This window comes from Molothrus ater, chromosome 3, assembly GCF_012460135.2.
Source record: "Molothrus ater isolate BHLD 08-10-18 breed brown headed cowbird chromosome 3, BPBGC_Mater_1.1, whole genome shotgun sequence".
Classification (NCBI taxonomy): domain Eukaryota; kingdom Metazoa; phylum Chordata; class Aves; order Passeriformes; family Icteridae; genus Molothrus; species Molothrus ater.
The window spans coordinates 55,763,331-55,779,670 of NC_050480.2; the positions used below are offsets into that span (position 1 = coordinate 55,763,331).

Below are 16,340 nucleotides of genomic sequence, written 5' to 3' on the forward strand. Positions count from 1 at the left end.
GTAAAAACTAAACACACATCTGTGCTGGGACAAGGGGTGGGGCAGTGTGGGGAAGGAAATGAGCAGCTGAAGGAACAATAGCACTGCTTTGCTTGGCAGCTGGACCAAGCTATGGTATCTTGGAGTGTTCATAACCTTAAAATTTCTCTGTGGTTCAACTCCCCATGTGATATTTTTTCATCTGTCCATTGTCTTTGTGGTCAGTTCCAATAGCAGAAAAAGCAAGAATAATCCCATATCATGAGTTTTACAGAGCACTCAGCAGAACAAGGCTCTGACCTCAGCTGGGTCATGAAGGTCTTTATTAACAAGAGCATGAACAGCTGCTTTTTTGACTATGCTTTTGCAAGCACTGTCTTGAAAAATCTATAAATCAGTCAGATGTTCTGGCAATAAAGCCATTCAGCATTTCCAGTAATAAATTCTTCGTATGAGAACATTAGATTCTGTATGGCTTCTTAAAATTTAAATTTAAGGCACCAGTTCTGGATAAATGTTAAATGTAGGGGAACCCTGCAGTGACTGCAGGACCAACTGATCAAATTAAACCTCAGCCAATGGCCACTTATGCCTGTAGTTCTGTATGTTAATTAATGTAAACACTTCATGTCTTCTAAAGGCACATTTTACTCCACTTTAAAACTGACCACTGCCCACATTGCTGACTCCAATCAAATCAATTTTAACCAGTTATATGTTTAAAAAAAATCACTTGTGGAAATAAGGCAGCTCTAAAAATTACCTTGTAATAAATCCTCTCCTTAGAAACACCATCTACAGAGCAGGAAGAATAAAAAAGTATGTGTATGTGTTCTTCAGCCTCTCTAGCTACAATCAACCTCATTAGTACAAACACAATTTCACTGGTGACGAAAGCAGAGCACACTTGGGGAGCTATAACTTGAATAAAAGGGAGACATGAGTAAAGATGAGCAGCTAGATCTTAGCTCACCAGCAGGAAGAGGAGGATATCTATCTGAATGTTTATACAACCACAATTTAATTAATTTTCAGCTTTAATATAAACATATTGCACTTAGATGACGATAAAAAGCTACACTGCTTCAAGTCTTCCAAATACAAACTTATAATCAGTTCTCGATCACAGAAAGAAACAAAGTAAAACTCACACAGACATTCTAAAAACAAAAATCCAAAAGTTCTGTAGGAAAAGCAAGTTTTGGACTTTCTTCAAGCTTTCTATTCTCCACATAAGGAAACTGCAAAATATCCTCAGGTTTGGAGAAGGATTTGAAATTATTTTTAGCTGTACCTCTGACTGGGCACAGTCATACTTCACTGAAAGTGCTGCAAGTTCACTTTGAGCAGTTTCAGCTGCAGCTCGATAATGATTCATCTGCTCTCTAGTGACAGGAATATCCAAAAGAACGTGATCATGAGATTCCTGTGAAGACAGAATGAATACAAAACCTTTAGACATCACATTTTTGGAACATTTCTGCTTCAGTGCTTTTTCATTTGATTAAGCTGCTCCAGGGCATTACTCCAAATATTGCCGAGTATTATTCCCAGAGTAACACACACTTACTGAAAAATAGGTTAAAGACTTGCTTTTCTATGAGTCTCCACCTTCATCTCCAAGTTCAGCCACCAGCACCAGTGCTCAAGTAAGATGGTCCTCCTCAACACTCCCATGACCTCCTACTGCTTGCAGCTCTGGCTATTTCCAGCAGTTTCTGTATATTTAGTAATATTCAAAAGGTCCCTTTTCTACAAAATTATGCAGTTACTCTTTCATATAAACTTTAATCCAAAGGGAGTCCTCAGGGGTCTCTTACGCAAAGAATCACTTTGGTTTTTAGACTTCAGTTACACCACACATCCCCTCATGTTTCTTTCAGAAGAAATGTTGAAAAAAAGCAATGGCTATCATCTTCTCTGTGCCACGCATGATTTTTCAGATTTCTATCATATCTCCCATCCACAGTCTCCCTACCAGGCTGAAGAGCCCATGCCTACTCAGACACTTGTATCTGCTCCTACAAGTCACTTTTTGGCTTGCCATTTGCTTTCTCACTTCTAATCCTTCAAGGTTAGTGATCCTTTTGAACTCCATCACTTGGACACAACTTCAGCTTCCTGACTGATGCTTTCTCATCCCCAGCCACCACCATAATGACTACTTTTCATTCTTTTTCAAGTCCTGATTCCATGGCAAGCACTGCCTCTGTCTTTCTAGTACAGTCTCCTTCACACCACTTGTACAACCCTTTAGCTGTACCCTTTAGATTTTATAGTAGGCTTTCTCCTTTTTGTGATGTTCTGCTCTTCTGCAGTAGAGAAGGAATGTGCTGGATGTCTTGGCCTTTGTTACTTAAGTCTTTCAAGATGAAAATTCAGACCTGAAGTCTTGGTAGAGTTTCATTAGACAGAACTTTTTTTCTTTTTTCAATCAATAATAACTATAACTGATGAAATGTAACCTCTTCAGAACAGAACTAAGTTTAGGCTATGCTGGAAGCACACATGGCAGAGATCTGAACATGAGATTTGTTCTCCATCAGCTTTCACACAGGACTAAACCAAGACTGCAATCCTGGTACATTTGAGTATTAATTACAAAATGCAAAACACCCCCAGATAATGACTGCTTTTGGAAAAAGGTATTGCAATGGAGACAAAGACATCTTCTCTTCATGTTTAAATACATCAGCATCAATTTTAAAGGTGAGATAAATTACAAGTTCAGCCCCTACCCATTCCAACTAGGAAAAAAACACCCTGAAGAACTTTCCAAATATGTGAACATCTAGTAAAGTAATTACCACGTAACACATGGAGAAATCCCTGAGGAATAAGGAAAAACCACTAGCTTAGACTGCAGCAGAAGATAAATCACCTTGGATTAGTTGCTATAATATCACCAGCTCTATTCTTTAATCTTTCCTCCCTGTGTTAGTTGACACTAGATTAGACCCATCAAGTTTAATTGCATTCATCTCCTTCAAAGACACTGAGCTGTGCTCTTCCACAAAGGTGCTGCCACACTCATCAAGCCAGACTGACACATGCAGAAAACTCACGGCCACATAGAACACAGCACATTATCTTGGAGATAAAGGGGCTGCTAATTTTCTCAGCACTTTATCATGGTTCTGAGGGAGTGAGGGAAAGCATGTGCCATCTCCTTGCTGCTCTTGTCTTACTTTTGTTTCACTCTGCTTATTTCACATGTACAACCACATAAAATTCTTTAATGTAGAGGGCATTTTTCTTGTTCTGTAATACACCAGGGCTGCAAAAACATGGATGGAGATTGCAAATAGTAACACTGGGTATGATGGTTATGTATGTTATTACATTTATAGTACTGCATGAATGTTGGTTTTTCCTTTTCGTCCCCAAAAAACCACAACTTACGACTTTACAGAAAGAAGGCGTACATCTCAAAAGTGGTGAAATAAATACATTTCAGAGCATAGCTGAAGAAAAGAAGCCCTGGTTCAGCAGCAATAATCAATGTAACTGCTTTAGAGCTGAAACTTCCAAAATCTATGCATTTCATACAAATTAGATTTTTAAATTATGAACACTTTAAAGATGCAGCTACACATCCAGAAGGATTTAAAAGAAGTTTAAAAGAAGCCAGGTGCCAAGGTCCATGGAATTACTGTTTGCCTCATCTATAGTTTTAGCGAGATTTGCAGAGGCAGATCTCTGCATCCTCCAGTGCCTTGGTAAATGTAAAACTAATCATGGTGGCACCACCCTAGGAAAGTTGGTATTATCATCATACTTTTAGCAGGAAACATGCATGCTCTAAAATTAATAGTTTTCTATGTTTCTGTGGGTTGCCATCAGCCAATCACAAATCTGATCTTTAATCAGACCTATCAGAGAACTGAGTTAAATTGGCATGACTTTACTATAGGGGTAGAATTTGTAATGCAGATGTGGCACTTTTCTATCTGCGGAAAAAAAATCAGATTTTTAATGTTTCATGAGTATTATGTAATCTATACTGATTTTTGTTAGGAAAATAGAATTAATGAAGTGTTAAAAGAATTAGAGTAGACAGAAGAAGTCTTAATATATTAACACTTAATCAGCTCTAAATAACCTAGGTTTTGGGTTTCTCCCACTCATATTAACTTTTTTGATCTCTTTCCACTTATCTGCAAGAAAATGAAGCTTTCATCTAACTTCATATGCTAAACAAAAGCTAAGCCCATATTTACAATACTTAAGAGCACTATCTACTCAGACCTTCAGATTTATTAGTAATAGGTGTTCTTTAGAAGATCAACAATATATGGTGATTTTTATTATTGTTGACCATTTTTGTTTTGACATTTTTTACCAAATAACTGCCTTTATCTCCCAGCCTTTAGTTGGAAAACTTCATTTGATTCAGAAACAACAAAACTACAGCAATGTTCAGTAGTTTTATACTTATCCATGTACTTTGAAATCAGCCAACTGTTAAAGTCACTCACTCCCATTCTACTTTTGGCAGCTTCTCCTTTATTTCCTGTTGTATTTCCCATTTCAATGCTGCGAAACGCCACCACCACTGCCATTGCCTGCACACAGCCCAGAGCCCTCTCCCAAAACATACAATTTTTAAAAACCTTTTTTGAAACTGAAAGCCCCCAGTAGGCATTTAAACACCCATCACCACCCTGAGTGAATTGTCAATGCCCTGCCATAGACTGTGCTCAGGGCAGGGATTTCTTCTTCCCATTCCCAAAGCACCAAAACACATAAGGGTTGACATACCAAAAATGATGACTCACGAACCTTTGTTGACTTCATTCTTCCTTTGCTTCTACAGAACAAATATGGGGAGGAGGGAAAAAAGGTTGAAAAATAATGATTGTAATACAATGGCATATGACATTATTTTTTCACTGATATGCTTTACTAAACTGTATCATAGGTTACCATCAGCAAAATTGGGCATGCAAGCAGAACACCTTGGGAAAGTTTCTCTAGTAGCCTATGAGCTCTGATTGTCTCCACAGTATTCAAACACACATCTAACCAAAACAGGCACCTTCACGTTGGTTTGTCCAGGGTACATTCACCAGTTCAGCTACACAGGCAGCCTTCATGCAGTGATTGCTTCCTTTGCCACTGCTTTCCAGGTGCTCCAAGTTTTTATTTCACCTCTCCTTTTGTCCTGCACCTCTTCTATACTGATACATTTTAAAACGATCTGAGTGATAACACAGGATCTATCTTAACTGAAATACATCTTTTTTCCCCCTCAGATGTTAAGGTAATCAGTGGGCCCTTTTTACCTACATATTTGTATAGGAATTGGTACAGTGGTTGGACTCAGTGAGCTATTCAATGATTTTTATAAATCCCAGTGTCATAACTTTTCATATTCTGAAATCAAACAAAATGATATATCCCAAATCTGCAATGTTTTTTCTCAAGAAAATGAATATTCATGAGTGTATACATGCATAAAATTGTTCTAACTTCTGAAGATAAATGCAGCAGCAGATTTATTATTATTATTTGTTGCAACCAGAAAGATGACATCCAGCATGAAATACCTGAAAGAATGGGTAGTCGAAAAATTTTCACACTTGGCTGCTGCAGATTTTTCTTGGTATCAGCCAGCCAGCATGCACATCATCTCAGAAAAGCACAAAGCTACAAACAGCAATGAGCATGAGAAGGTTCAGACACTATTCCACAGTGACTCAGATTTTGCGAACATCTATAAAAACAGACTAAAATGAATCACACATAACTGATGAGGCTGGAAAGGACTTTTGAGAACATCAAGCCCGACCCGTGACCAAACACCGCCATGTCAAACAGATCACGGCACTGGGTGTCATGTCCAGTCTTTCCTTAAACATGTCCAGGGATGGTGACTCCACCTGCCTCCCTGGGCAGTCCATTCCAATGTCTAACCATCCTTTCTGTAAAGGAATTCCTTTCAATGCCCAACCTAAAATCTCCCCTGGCACAGCTAAAGACTGTGTCCTCTTGTCCTGTCACTGGTTAGCTGGAATAGGCCAACTCCCTGACTGGAGTGACTTCAGGGGGTGGGAAAAATGGGTTCACAAGCTAACTGTCTTGTATGTATATTTTGGGGCTTCTTAATAGATAATACTTTGCCCAATTTGCCTATCAGGGATCTCAAAATTATATATTAACAGAAATCAAAATTTGCAAGTAATATTTCATAACTATTTCAGATCTGTCTTGCTTGAACATTATAAAGCGCCAGAAACACCCAAATACTTTTGATTACTGCCCACTCAGTAAAGTCCTATTTCCTCTTGTTGATTCCTTCTTGTAACTAGGCCAACTCACTGCTTGCAGCATTTTTTTTCTTATTGTTATATACCAATGGAGTTTTTCTGCATTAGTGTTAATGTAATCTTCCAGAAACATGTAAAACTAACTTAAGTGTTTTCAGCAGCTCAAATAAATTACCAAAGAGATTTTCTAAATTCCTTTCAGAAGGGTACTGCTCAGCTCTACCCTCCTCTCCTTGCAGTAATCATTGAAAGGTATTACTGAAAAGATAAAAATCACTCCTGCTGTTCATTGGCCTCAAAGAGGCCAATTTCGAGCTTGATTAATGGGCCCAAATGAGAGCTCCATTACAAGCAAAATTTTAGTCCTACCTGCTGCTACTACTACAAGAAGCAGTTAAAGCATTTCCATCTTGTGTTTTTCTCTTAGGATGAGGTGACTTTGCATCTAAATATAATAAATGTATTTAATGTGATGAAAGACAGCAGTCATCTGAAGGCAATTAGAGAGATACCTCACCTACTCTAAACATTACTTAACATGCTTTCTCGTTGACTTCATCCTTTGTCTGTACGGACAAATTACGGAATTTGGAACTCCCCTGACACTTTCTCTCACAGCTTTTCCAAAATGATTAACAAGGAGCTGCTGTGTTTATTCCCTAAACAATAAAAAAGGTAATTGCTAAGACAAGATTAAGTGCTTATGCAGGGATTTGGGCAAACAAATTGTTCTACTGTTTTTACTTTATCAATGCTAAATAGAGTTAAATAACTTCTGTAACAGAACTACTTAAATGGTAGATTTAAAAAACAGACCATCATGTACTGCCAACAGCTGTAATTTTCCTATAACGCCTACTATACTTTACTGCAGTCAACAAAATGAAAATATTTTAGAAATACTTAAGTATATTGGCATATACACAACTAAAAACTGATTAGTGCTGTAGCTTGATTTAGCAGTTGTAGCTTACATTTTATAAACATGTAATTTCTAGCGTGTTTTTTGAGTCCCAAAATCAACACACAAGCTATTTGACTTCTGGTTGGTTAAAATGTGGAGCAGGTTACTGTCAACTCTGTCGCTAAGCAGTGCTAGCAAAAAGTTTGTAATTGAGTCATAACAGTTGTACTTAATATAATGGCGGTTGGTTTTGCCATCACAAACTACCAAAATTCTGTATATTTTTTTGTCTCAGAACAATATAGCTTCATTACAAAATTGATGTTCAACTAAATGAACTGCTCACACAAATAAATTGTTTATCCTTTGGAACACAAAACTGTTACAAGGTTCCTATTATATCTTTAGTACAACGGTTTGATCCTTCTAAGAAATATACTCTAGTGTCTCCCTCAAATTCACATCAAAGCCAGCAAACCCCTTTCAAAGGAGGAAGAAATGCAAAGAAGAAATTCTTAAGATAACTATAAATTCCTGCTCTGTGAAAGCTACTCCCTTCTGCAGCACTTAGTAAGAAAAATCTTTCTGGCCTTGAACCTGCAAAGATAAGCTATAATGATCAGCTGGAGTTCATGGGGCTTCCATCGCACCTCGCACGGACCACCGGGTACAGCTCTGCACCTGCAGGAGCTCTGCTTTGGGGTTGGGGCTTTTTGTTTGTTTTGGGGTTTGGTTTGTTTGTTTGGGGTTTTTTTTGGGGGGGGGTGGGGGAAGGGGTTTCGGGGCGATGGTGTTTAAAGGCGAGATTAAATTGAATGTTGCAAAGATGACTTGCAAAGGGTGGTTACAGCCAGCCCGTGTCAGCCTCTACAGCAACACCGACAAAAAGGGGGGTAGGAAGGGGGGCAGATTTCCAAAATGGGGGCTTTATTCCCTAATAGAGGAACTGCCAAAACAACCCCAGGCCCTAACCAGACCAACAACCCTCTCGGCCCTTTCTGCCTCGCCCCGTCCCCGGTTACCGCGGTTCCGCCGCGCCGCTGCCCCCGCCAGCCCCGGAGCCGCTCCCGGCCACAGCCGCGCCCCTGGCAACGCGGCCCGGGGGAAGGACCGAGGGCGGCCCTGCTTAGGGAAAGAGGAACAGGGCTCGGTGGCTGAAAATGAGCACTCTTCACAAGGGGAAGCTCACAGAAACGCCGGGGTTTGTTGTTTTTTGTTTGTTTTCACTTCAAATAAACATTTAGCTGAGAATATTTGCTCACGTTTTCTCTCAAAAAGTCAGAAGAGGCGAGCAGAGCAGATGGCACCTTCACCCAGCCAGGGTTTCCTTCTCCCCCCAGAACCGGCCAAGGCAGCACCCCCGCAAAAGCAGCCTTCCTTGACGGCTGCTGAACTGCCTCCAGCTGAAAGAGCTCCTCCTCCTCTTCCTTCTCACCTTTCATCCAAACAAAGTGGATAAAAATGGGAAGAGAGGAACTGAAGGTTGCAGTAGAAGAAAGTTAGACCTCTGGGTGCATGGGAGCTGCACGTCATTTTCTCTGAAGACCCTGAGAGCTTCAATCAGCCTCTGGGGACAGTGCCATTGTGCACCATTTCTGTACTCAAAAGTCAAAAAGTACTTTACCTTTTTCAGGAATGCTGACCTAATCGTGTTTTCCAGAGAAGAAAATAAAGAAACTAGGGATAGTACTCATTTTTCCTGTCCTTGTCCCTGTGTGCCTGCTACCATTTCACTGCTGCTGCCGAGGACACAGAAACCCCCAAGCAGAGGGGGGGTTTTGCCAGTGTGGATCATGCTGCTCCAGGGTAACCTCATTCTGCAATCCCAATCTATTATTTTTGATGGGTTAGATTTGTACTGGGCAGTCTTACGTACACCCAGAGGAAATTCTGGCACGTTTTACTATCCACTGCAAATTTGAACAAAAATATCACCTTGGATTTGTCCAGCATTCGACTACAGCCTAATCTGTCCTACTACTGGAGTGGCATGCAGATGCAGGAGTAAATGCTTGTGAAACTTTGTCCGAACTCTCCTGAGCATGTGCTCAAGCACACTTCCCATCTCTAGTCCTGCAGTGCCACAGCTGGTTCGGGAGTTACACTTTAGCTGCTTCTACACCCTTGGTGATGGGGAGGGAGTGCTTATACAGCTCTGTACCACACATCTCTGAAGTTATTTGCCCTTTAGAAAACACACTTTATTCTGATGAACAAGAGTAACAAGAAAAGAGACAAAAAAAAGGAAGAAGTAAAAACATCATATAACACTGAAAAAGAGCAGGTGCAACACCCACTCTTCAAGCCATTTGACTGAGGAAAAAATACCTTATTACAAAATGCTCACACTTTAAAATGCTTTACCCTTGTTTGCTAGGATTTAAAAGTTGAGTTCTCAAAAGAATTTCATGTTTCTTTTTCCTTAACAGGGACAGGAAATAATTTGGGAAGGGTTAATTTGGGATTTTTACTTCTAAATAATTTCAAGGAGTCATTTTCATTAATCAAATTCTTCATGTTGTGTTTCATAAAATACATGGAAAGGATGTTCTCAGCCTTTCTGAGCAAATCTCCTGAATCTAAGGACCTAATAAAGCTACACCAACTTTTGAAAGAAAAAGTAATTTTAAAATTACTACAAACTTTCCCTTCATGAAAATGCTCAGTGTTGAGAAAAGATGCAAAAATTGGTGGGTGTTATGAAACCCCAATTCCAGCATCCAGTACATTAAAAAATGTACCAGCCAATATTCTGTGTCTATATGAGAATGGATGTGTAAAAATAATTTCAAAACCAAAAATCACACGATGATGTCCCTGGCATCCACAATCTTCTGAAGGAAATAACCTGGTTTTACAACCCTGGACTTCCCTCCTGGACAAAGGGAGTGGTGAAAGTGCAATGCACATATGGGGGAACTAATCAGGCTTGGGAAAGAAGTGGGAATCTGTGTAAGGGAAAGCTGCTGGTGCTGATGTATTAGGTTGTTTTCAGTTTGAGGAACTTAAACCAGACACAGAGTCCTTGAAAAGTCTAAACTCAACCCATGCAGCTACTTTGTAAATCCACTGTATGTGGATCTTAGGTTTCCACATATGTATGAAAACTCCCTGATTTGCCCCAAGCAAGGTAGTTCCTGCTAATGCTTCCATCACAATCCAGCAAAGCAGCAGCAAAACTTCCAAGGCCCAATCTAACATCATGGCATGCAGTCAAAGCTGCATATCCAATACATGACAAAAGCACTCAAGTGTAGCTCTAAGTCAGGATTACCTGAAAACAAGACTACAACCAACCATGGAAAAATGGCCCTTCACTGCAAGTTGTAGGCCCTTCTCGGTCTGGAGGAATTTACCTGTCTCCTAATTCCCTAACCTTAGCCCAGGGGCACACACACTCCTCGAGTGCTCCTTGAGGGAGCACTCCTGGACCCAAACCCTTTTTCCTGAATGGTTCTGCCTTTTACGTAGGTCCTAGACTAAAATTAACAATTATATGTGTATATAAATCATCTAGGACCAGAACTCAGCACACTTCCTCACCTATGACAATTAATGATATTTTTTTGGGAAATGGGAGATAAGAGATGAAACCTATTCCGAATGCAACTGCATGAAATGCATCATCAATCAGTCCCTTCATAAGAGTCACTTGGAAGGCATCAGCCTTACCATGGTAGTGTGAGACCATTCAATCAATTAGTTAACATTAAGAAAGCCAATTAAAAAGCCCATATCTTGATGTATCTTACCTCAGCTTTTAATCTGTTACTTCATTAGACTTGGAAGAAGTAAGCAGAATCCCAGGAAAAATAAACTTCTACAAGGATGAAAATTTTTCTTCACAGGGAGTTTGAAAGATTATTATGATGTCACTCTACTGAAAAGTGATACAACAGAAGCAGCACACAAGTACTGAATATGTTTATTCACTCTAAGTTATCGTAAGAGGACATTTTATATTTCTTTCACAGTGGAAACAAGGCCAGATGAGCTAAACCTCACAAAAGCACTGTAAATAAAAATCCTGCTCACAACATGTCTGAAGAATTCACAACTGCAAAGCTGAGGCAGAATGTGGATTAATCCATAAACTAATTCATAATTCATGTAAAAATACATGTAAACAGACTTTTTATTTTCAGGCTGTTAGAAACAGAAGTATTTCAGCAAGAATAGAAATGTACAGAAGTTTTCAAAACCTTTTTTAGGAAAAAAAAAACCAAAACAGAAGCAAACAAGAAAACATAAACAGTCCATGTTATAGGATGTTTTCCCTCACATGTGTTCTGCCACTAGCACATGAAAAAGAAAGAAAAGGACCACTTTAACCAGCACATTCTCAGTTTTATTTTAAAATCCTTAGATAAGTGTTAGGTGAATTTCAGCTTACATTTTGCTTTAAATAAAAATAATTATAAGCTTTTGTTCTGTAATTTTGGGTAAACAGAAAGCTGGTAAGCAAACAAACTTTAGTGAAAAAAACCCAATAGTTCTGTACAAGATTCCATTTTGGAGTTTTTATTTTAGACACAATTAAGGGTTTCTTTTTAGATTAAAACCATTTCATAGAGTAATTTTCATGCAACAGAGTAAACTTTTTTCCTATGCTGTTTGACAGCACAGGAGATAAATGGTCACATAGAACAAGCTGTAACCATGAATGCAAATAACACAACTTTAAAGAAACTGTTTCAACAACAACAGTTAGGGTTTATGGGACATCAACAAAGTGTGTAAACCAAAGTGTTTTGGAAATATTTTAGTTACAGTATGAGTAACACCAAAATATTTCCATTTTTACTGGAATACATGAAGCACCTATCAGTTCTAGAAGTGACTCTGGAAATGACATCATTTGCTGCACCAACCTTAGTAAGTAAGTACCAGATACATTGAAGAGATACGCAATCATTTTTAAGGTTTTGAAATTTTAACAGGAGTACAAGCAGCATAAAAATTAGAAAATTCCTTATTATTGTCCTGTCTTGTTACAGAAGTATGTTTTATGATACCTATCTCTTGCATCTGTATCTTTCAAAACCTCATTGAATAAATACGCTTTAGAGGTTTATGCATAAGATCCATTTCCTAAGAAAAAAATTCAGGAACTAAGACCTGAATTACTTTAAATTGGTTTCCCCAGCCACTGAAATAGTATAACAATGTCTGACTTGCACAAAATTATATAATTTATTTCAATATTCTTACAATCTTCTACTCATACAATCAACTTATTTTCCACATCAAGCAATTTATTTTAAGAAACCTTATATACATAAGAAATTATTGTAGATGTCTTACAGGATAACTTACCAAGTATTCAGACAGATGTGTGTACTGCCTTTCACTGTGCCTGTGACATTATGTTCCTCCTATTTCCTCAACAATGAAAGTCATCATCAAAAACTGACTTACAAATACAGTTGCTCAAAAGTTTAAAAACAAAAATAAAAAGTAAAAAACATTTTTTTGTTGTGGTCCTCAGAATTACTGAAAATGCCTTTGGCTTTTGTCATAAATATTCAAATGGCATATGAAATGAAAATCTCAAAAATTTGAATGTACAAATCAGTAGCTCCTGAGTTATGCTGTAGAAGCATTTTGGGCAATCAGTTGTAACACAGATGTATAGAAGGAACTTTCAAGTAAAAAAAAAAGTTTTATTACAGCACATGCTAGTTTTCTAACACATGCTTCAGGTTATGTTTTTAAATTCCACCTAAATCCAATAGGTTCACGTTGGCATTTCATGAAGCTGTATTACAAAAGGTAATTAACACTGAATAACTACAAAAGAGTTTCCTATTTTTAAGTAAACTGTAGCAAACCCATCAGAAAAGCACTGTGCCTCACTGGAGCATCTCTTCAACAATTTTGTTGTGTCATGGGAGACTGTAACACTGCATTTCAGCAATACTGATGTTATTTTTTTTTCTTTTTTTCATACAATCAATCAAACTTTTACAAAAATATAGCTAACCAACAAACATAAAAGTATGCTGCATATTTAGTTCCGCCTAGAGATAGCACTTTGCAATTACAGCTATAGAAGTCAAGCATTTGGAAGTTATGGCTGCACATTCCTTACACAGCCACATAGTCACACTGTATTACCACATAAACTTCTCTTTGAGAGGGGCAAAAGATGTAAAGTGCACTTTTAATCAACAGGAGAATGAGAGATTTTTTTTCAGTATGACATCATGTCATACATTAGCTTTCATATGCTAAGCTAGGAATTACATGCCTTGTAGTAATTTTCATGACTCAGTAATACTGAGCAAACACGACTGCATCTCCTAATTGATTTTGGATTTTGTAGGACTGTATTTGTTATTAATTCATATTATTAATTTACCCCAATCTGCATTGTGAGTTCCCAGAAGTAACAGCATGAAAGCAACCTGGGCACAGGGACACAGTAACAACGAGTAAAAAACTAAATCAAGTTTCTCAGCATGTGTAAGGATTGTGTAAGAGGCCAAATCTATTTGTCAAGGGTGGCCTCAACAGTGACTTTCTCTTCTTGTTCATTATATTCCCTTAAACCTCTCCAGCAAATTAAGTCAGCACTTTACAAACAATCTGAGCACAGGCAAAGCATATTCTGTCCCCAGCTGCTCTCTGAGCAAGGTATGATGTTCTCATTCCACATATTCCACAACTTCCATCTCTCTGTTCTTGACCCAAAGTTGTTGCTTCGAAATGCATTTCAAACAAGCTAACAGCATTTTCAAAGATGAGACACTGAGGCTCCAGTGCACAGATTCATCCTGTCGTTTACATATTTGATCAAAGCACTAAAGCTGGAGTGCTGTTGAGCTCTCTCCAGTCAGAAACCTTCAGCAGTCTGACCTTCAGCCTTCTTGACTAGATTTTTCATTTCTGCAGTTCAATCAGGTGCCTAAGGATGAGGATTAATTCACCCTGTAGGAGTACTGTAGGAGTACTAAGCCAAAGACACAAAGGAGATAAGAGCAGTAAACCCAGGCCTCAAAATTATAACCCTCCCTACAATTGCCTCATGAAATTCCTTGCATCTTTGTTTTTGAATACTTGACCTTGGAACCTTAAAATACTCTTTCATATTTAGGAAGAAAATAAACACAAATGATCAAAGTCATCAGCATTTGGAACATATTTATCCACTATATAGATCTTTGTTCTATGAACATAACAAGCAGCAGCTTTTGAGACCAGAGTAGAAGAGTAGAAATGAGCACCTAACAACTCCAGTTAACAGGAACCTGTATAGCATATGCTTCTCTACCCTGTACTCCTCAGTGCAAATGGGGTTGTGTATCCTCCCTAAAAATTAAGGCATCCTTCTTAAAAAACAACCAGCCAAACAAAAACCCCCAAACAAATACATTTGGAAAACAAAGAGAATTACCACAACAGAAGGAAGCAGCAGGGCTTGAACCTCGTACATACACTGCTGACAGGCCACCTGCAGATCAAGTCTGCATTAAATCTAAAGTCCAGTTAATGCAACTGCTTGGGTTTCATTATTATTTTTTTGTTTGGAGAGGCTTTTCTCTGTGCTTCCTTTTTGGTAGAGCTTTGTAAATAAACAGTATCTTCAATATTCTTAAAATGAGATTGTCCTTTCTCCCACTAATCTTCCTACCAGATGGGACAACTCTCCCACAGGCAAACTGGCTAGCAACATTCACTTGTGCTTTAAGATTGAAATTCAATTTTCAATTCTACATGAATGTTTACAAGCTGCTACCCAGAAACTTATTCCTTAATGTAACGCAAACTATCCTCAAAACATCAAAAGAATCTGTCTGTAATTAACTTCTGAATTCTCTAAAATTCTAGCTTTCATGCAATGCATGAAATTACATGGAGCACAAATTATTCCAAAATAAGTAAATTCATGCTAATGTGGCACTGGGGAAATTGTTTCTGAAGCAAATTTTTCACTTGTAAAGCTTTCACTCATTAAACTCATACTCACTGATGAAGAAAAAATATTATGGACAACTAAATATTCATCTTAAGATCTGACTTGGACAATAGGAAAACAAAATGTATTGAAATGCAGATTGAATTATGTATCCAAAGACCGTTTATAAATATTTGCACAACATTAAAGTCTTCCACAGGACAAAACCAACAAATCACTTGGGATGAAAAAGTGCAAACAAAAGAGAATCTTTACTGAAGCAAAGCATGGAACAGAGAAAATAGTTGAAGTCGGACTTAATGTCTCTTTCAGAATATTACAAATCATTTAACTAGAGACCAGCATCAAACTGAATTACCCCATATTTTCCACTTACCATCCACTCAGGTTCAGAAGCCTGAATTTGCTCACCTTGTCCAGGTTTCAGGCCAACCTGAGTGTCACATTTCAATGTTCTCAAACTACAGAGAGGCGCAGGATGAAACTTATTCAAGGCTTGATGAAACGGGACACTGTATTCCCATTTTCTATCTCCTGTCAATTTTCTATAGTTTAGATCACCTTTGAAGAGAAGCAAGTTTGACTTCTGTAGCTCAGCATACAAGTCAGGAGCAACTTCACTCATATTGGAAAAATCATGTGGTAAAGTCCAAAACATGTGGTCACGGAAAACCCAAACTCCCTTTTTCAAATTGCCCTCCCAGTTTACCCCACATCTAGACATCCACATATGATTAGCTGACCCCAGTTGTTTAATAGTCCAGTTAAAATCATGTTTTGTGGTATCTGATACATACCATGGAATACTTTTTCCATGAAAATAGACTTCATCAGCTAGCTTTGACGACAACAAGAAATCAGCCAACACAAGATCACTTACAAGTTCAAATCCAGCATTATCCAGGATTATGTCAACTCTAACATTACTTCTTTCTGTTCTATTTTTTTTGGCATTTACAAGTAGTGACCAAACTTTTTCCATATCATTCACTAAGATGTAAGGTACCATGTTTTCCAGGGATTGCAAAGGACTAGATTTCTGAGAGCTGTCTTCACCAGCTGAAAAAGAAAGGTCACACTTATTGCCCCACAATGACACCTAGAAGGAAAAAGAAAAATAAGAAAAAGAAAAAATTACTAAGTCTCACTGTAGTTACATTCTCAACTTCACATACACTGAAGATTTTGTTCCCTTGTTTTTGTTTTAGGTAATAAAGGCTCTAACTCCAAATATTCTTCCAAGCTTTAATAAAACTCAACTTCTTGTACA

The 16,340-nt window shown here is 38.2% G+C and overlaps 1 protein-coding gene across 2 annotated transcripts in view; it reads right to left on the minus strand.

Annotated features, from left to right (window-relative positions):
- The window catches only part of ARMT1 (acidic residue methyltransferase 1), a 46,965-nt gene that overhangs the window by 25,814 nt on the left and 4,811 nt on the right, over positions 1 to 16,340 (minus strand). Inside the window, exons 5-6 of one of the 2 annotated variants that reach the window (XM_054514306.1) lie at positions 15,447 to 16,169; positions 1,274 to 1,405 (exon numbers count right to left, since the gene is read on the minus strand). In XM_054514306.1, coding sequence (XP_054370281.1) covers positions 1,274 to 1,405; positions 15,447 to 16,169 — 855 coding nt within the window. Of the gene's footprint in view, positions 1 to 1,273; positions 1,406 to 15,302; positions 16,170 to 16,340 lie in introns of those variants that run through there. The other variant, XM_054514307.1, reaches the window with a different exon arrangement.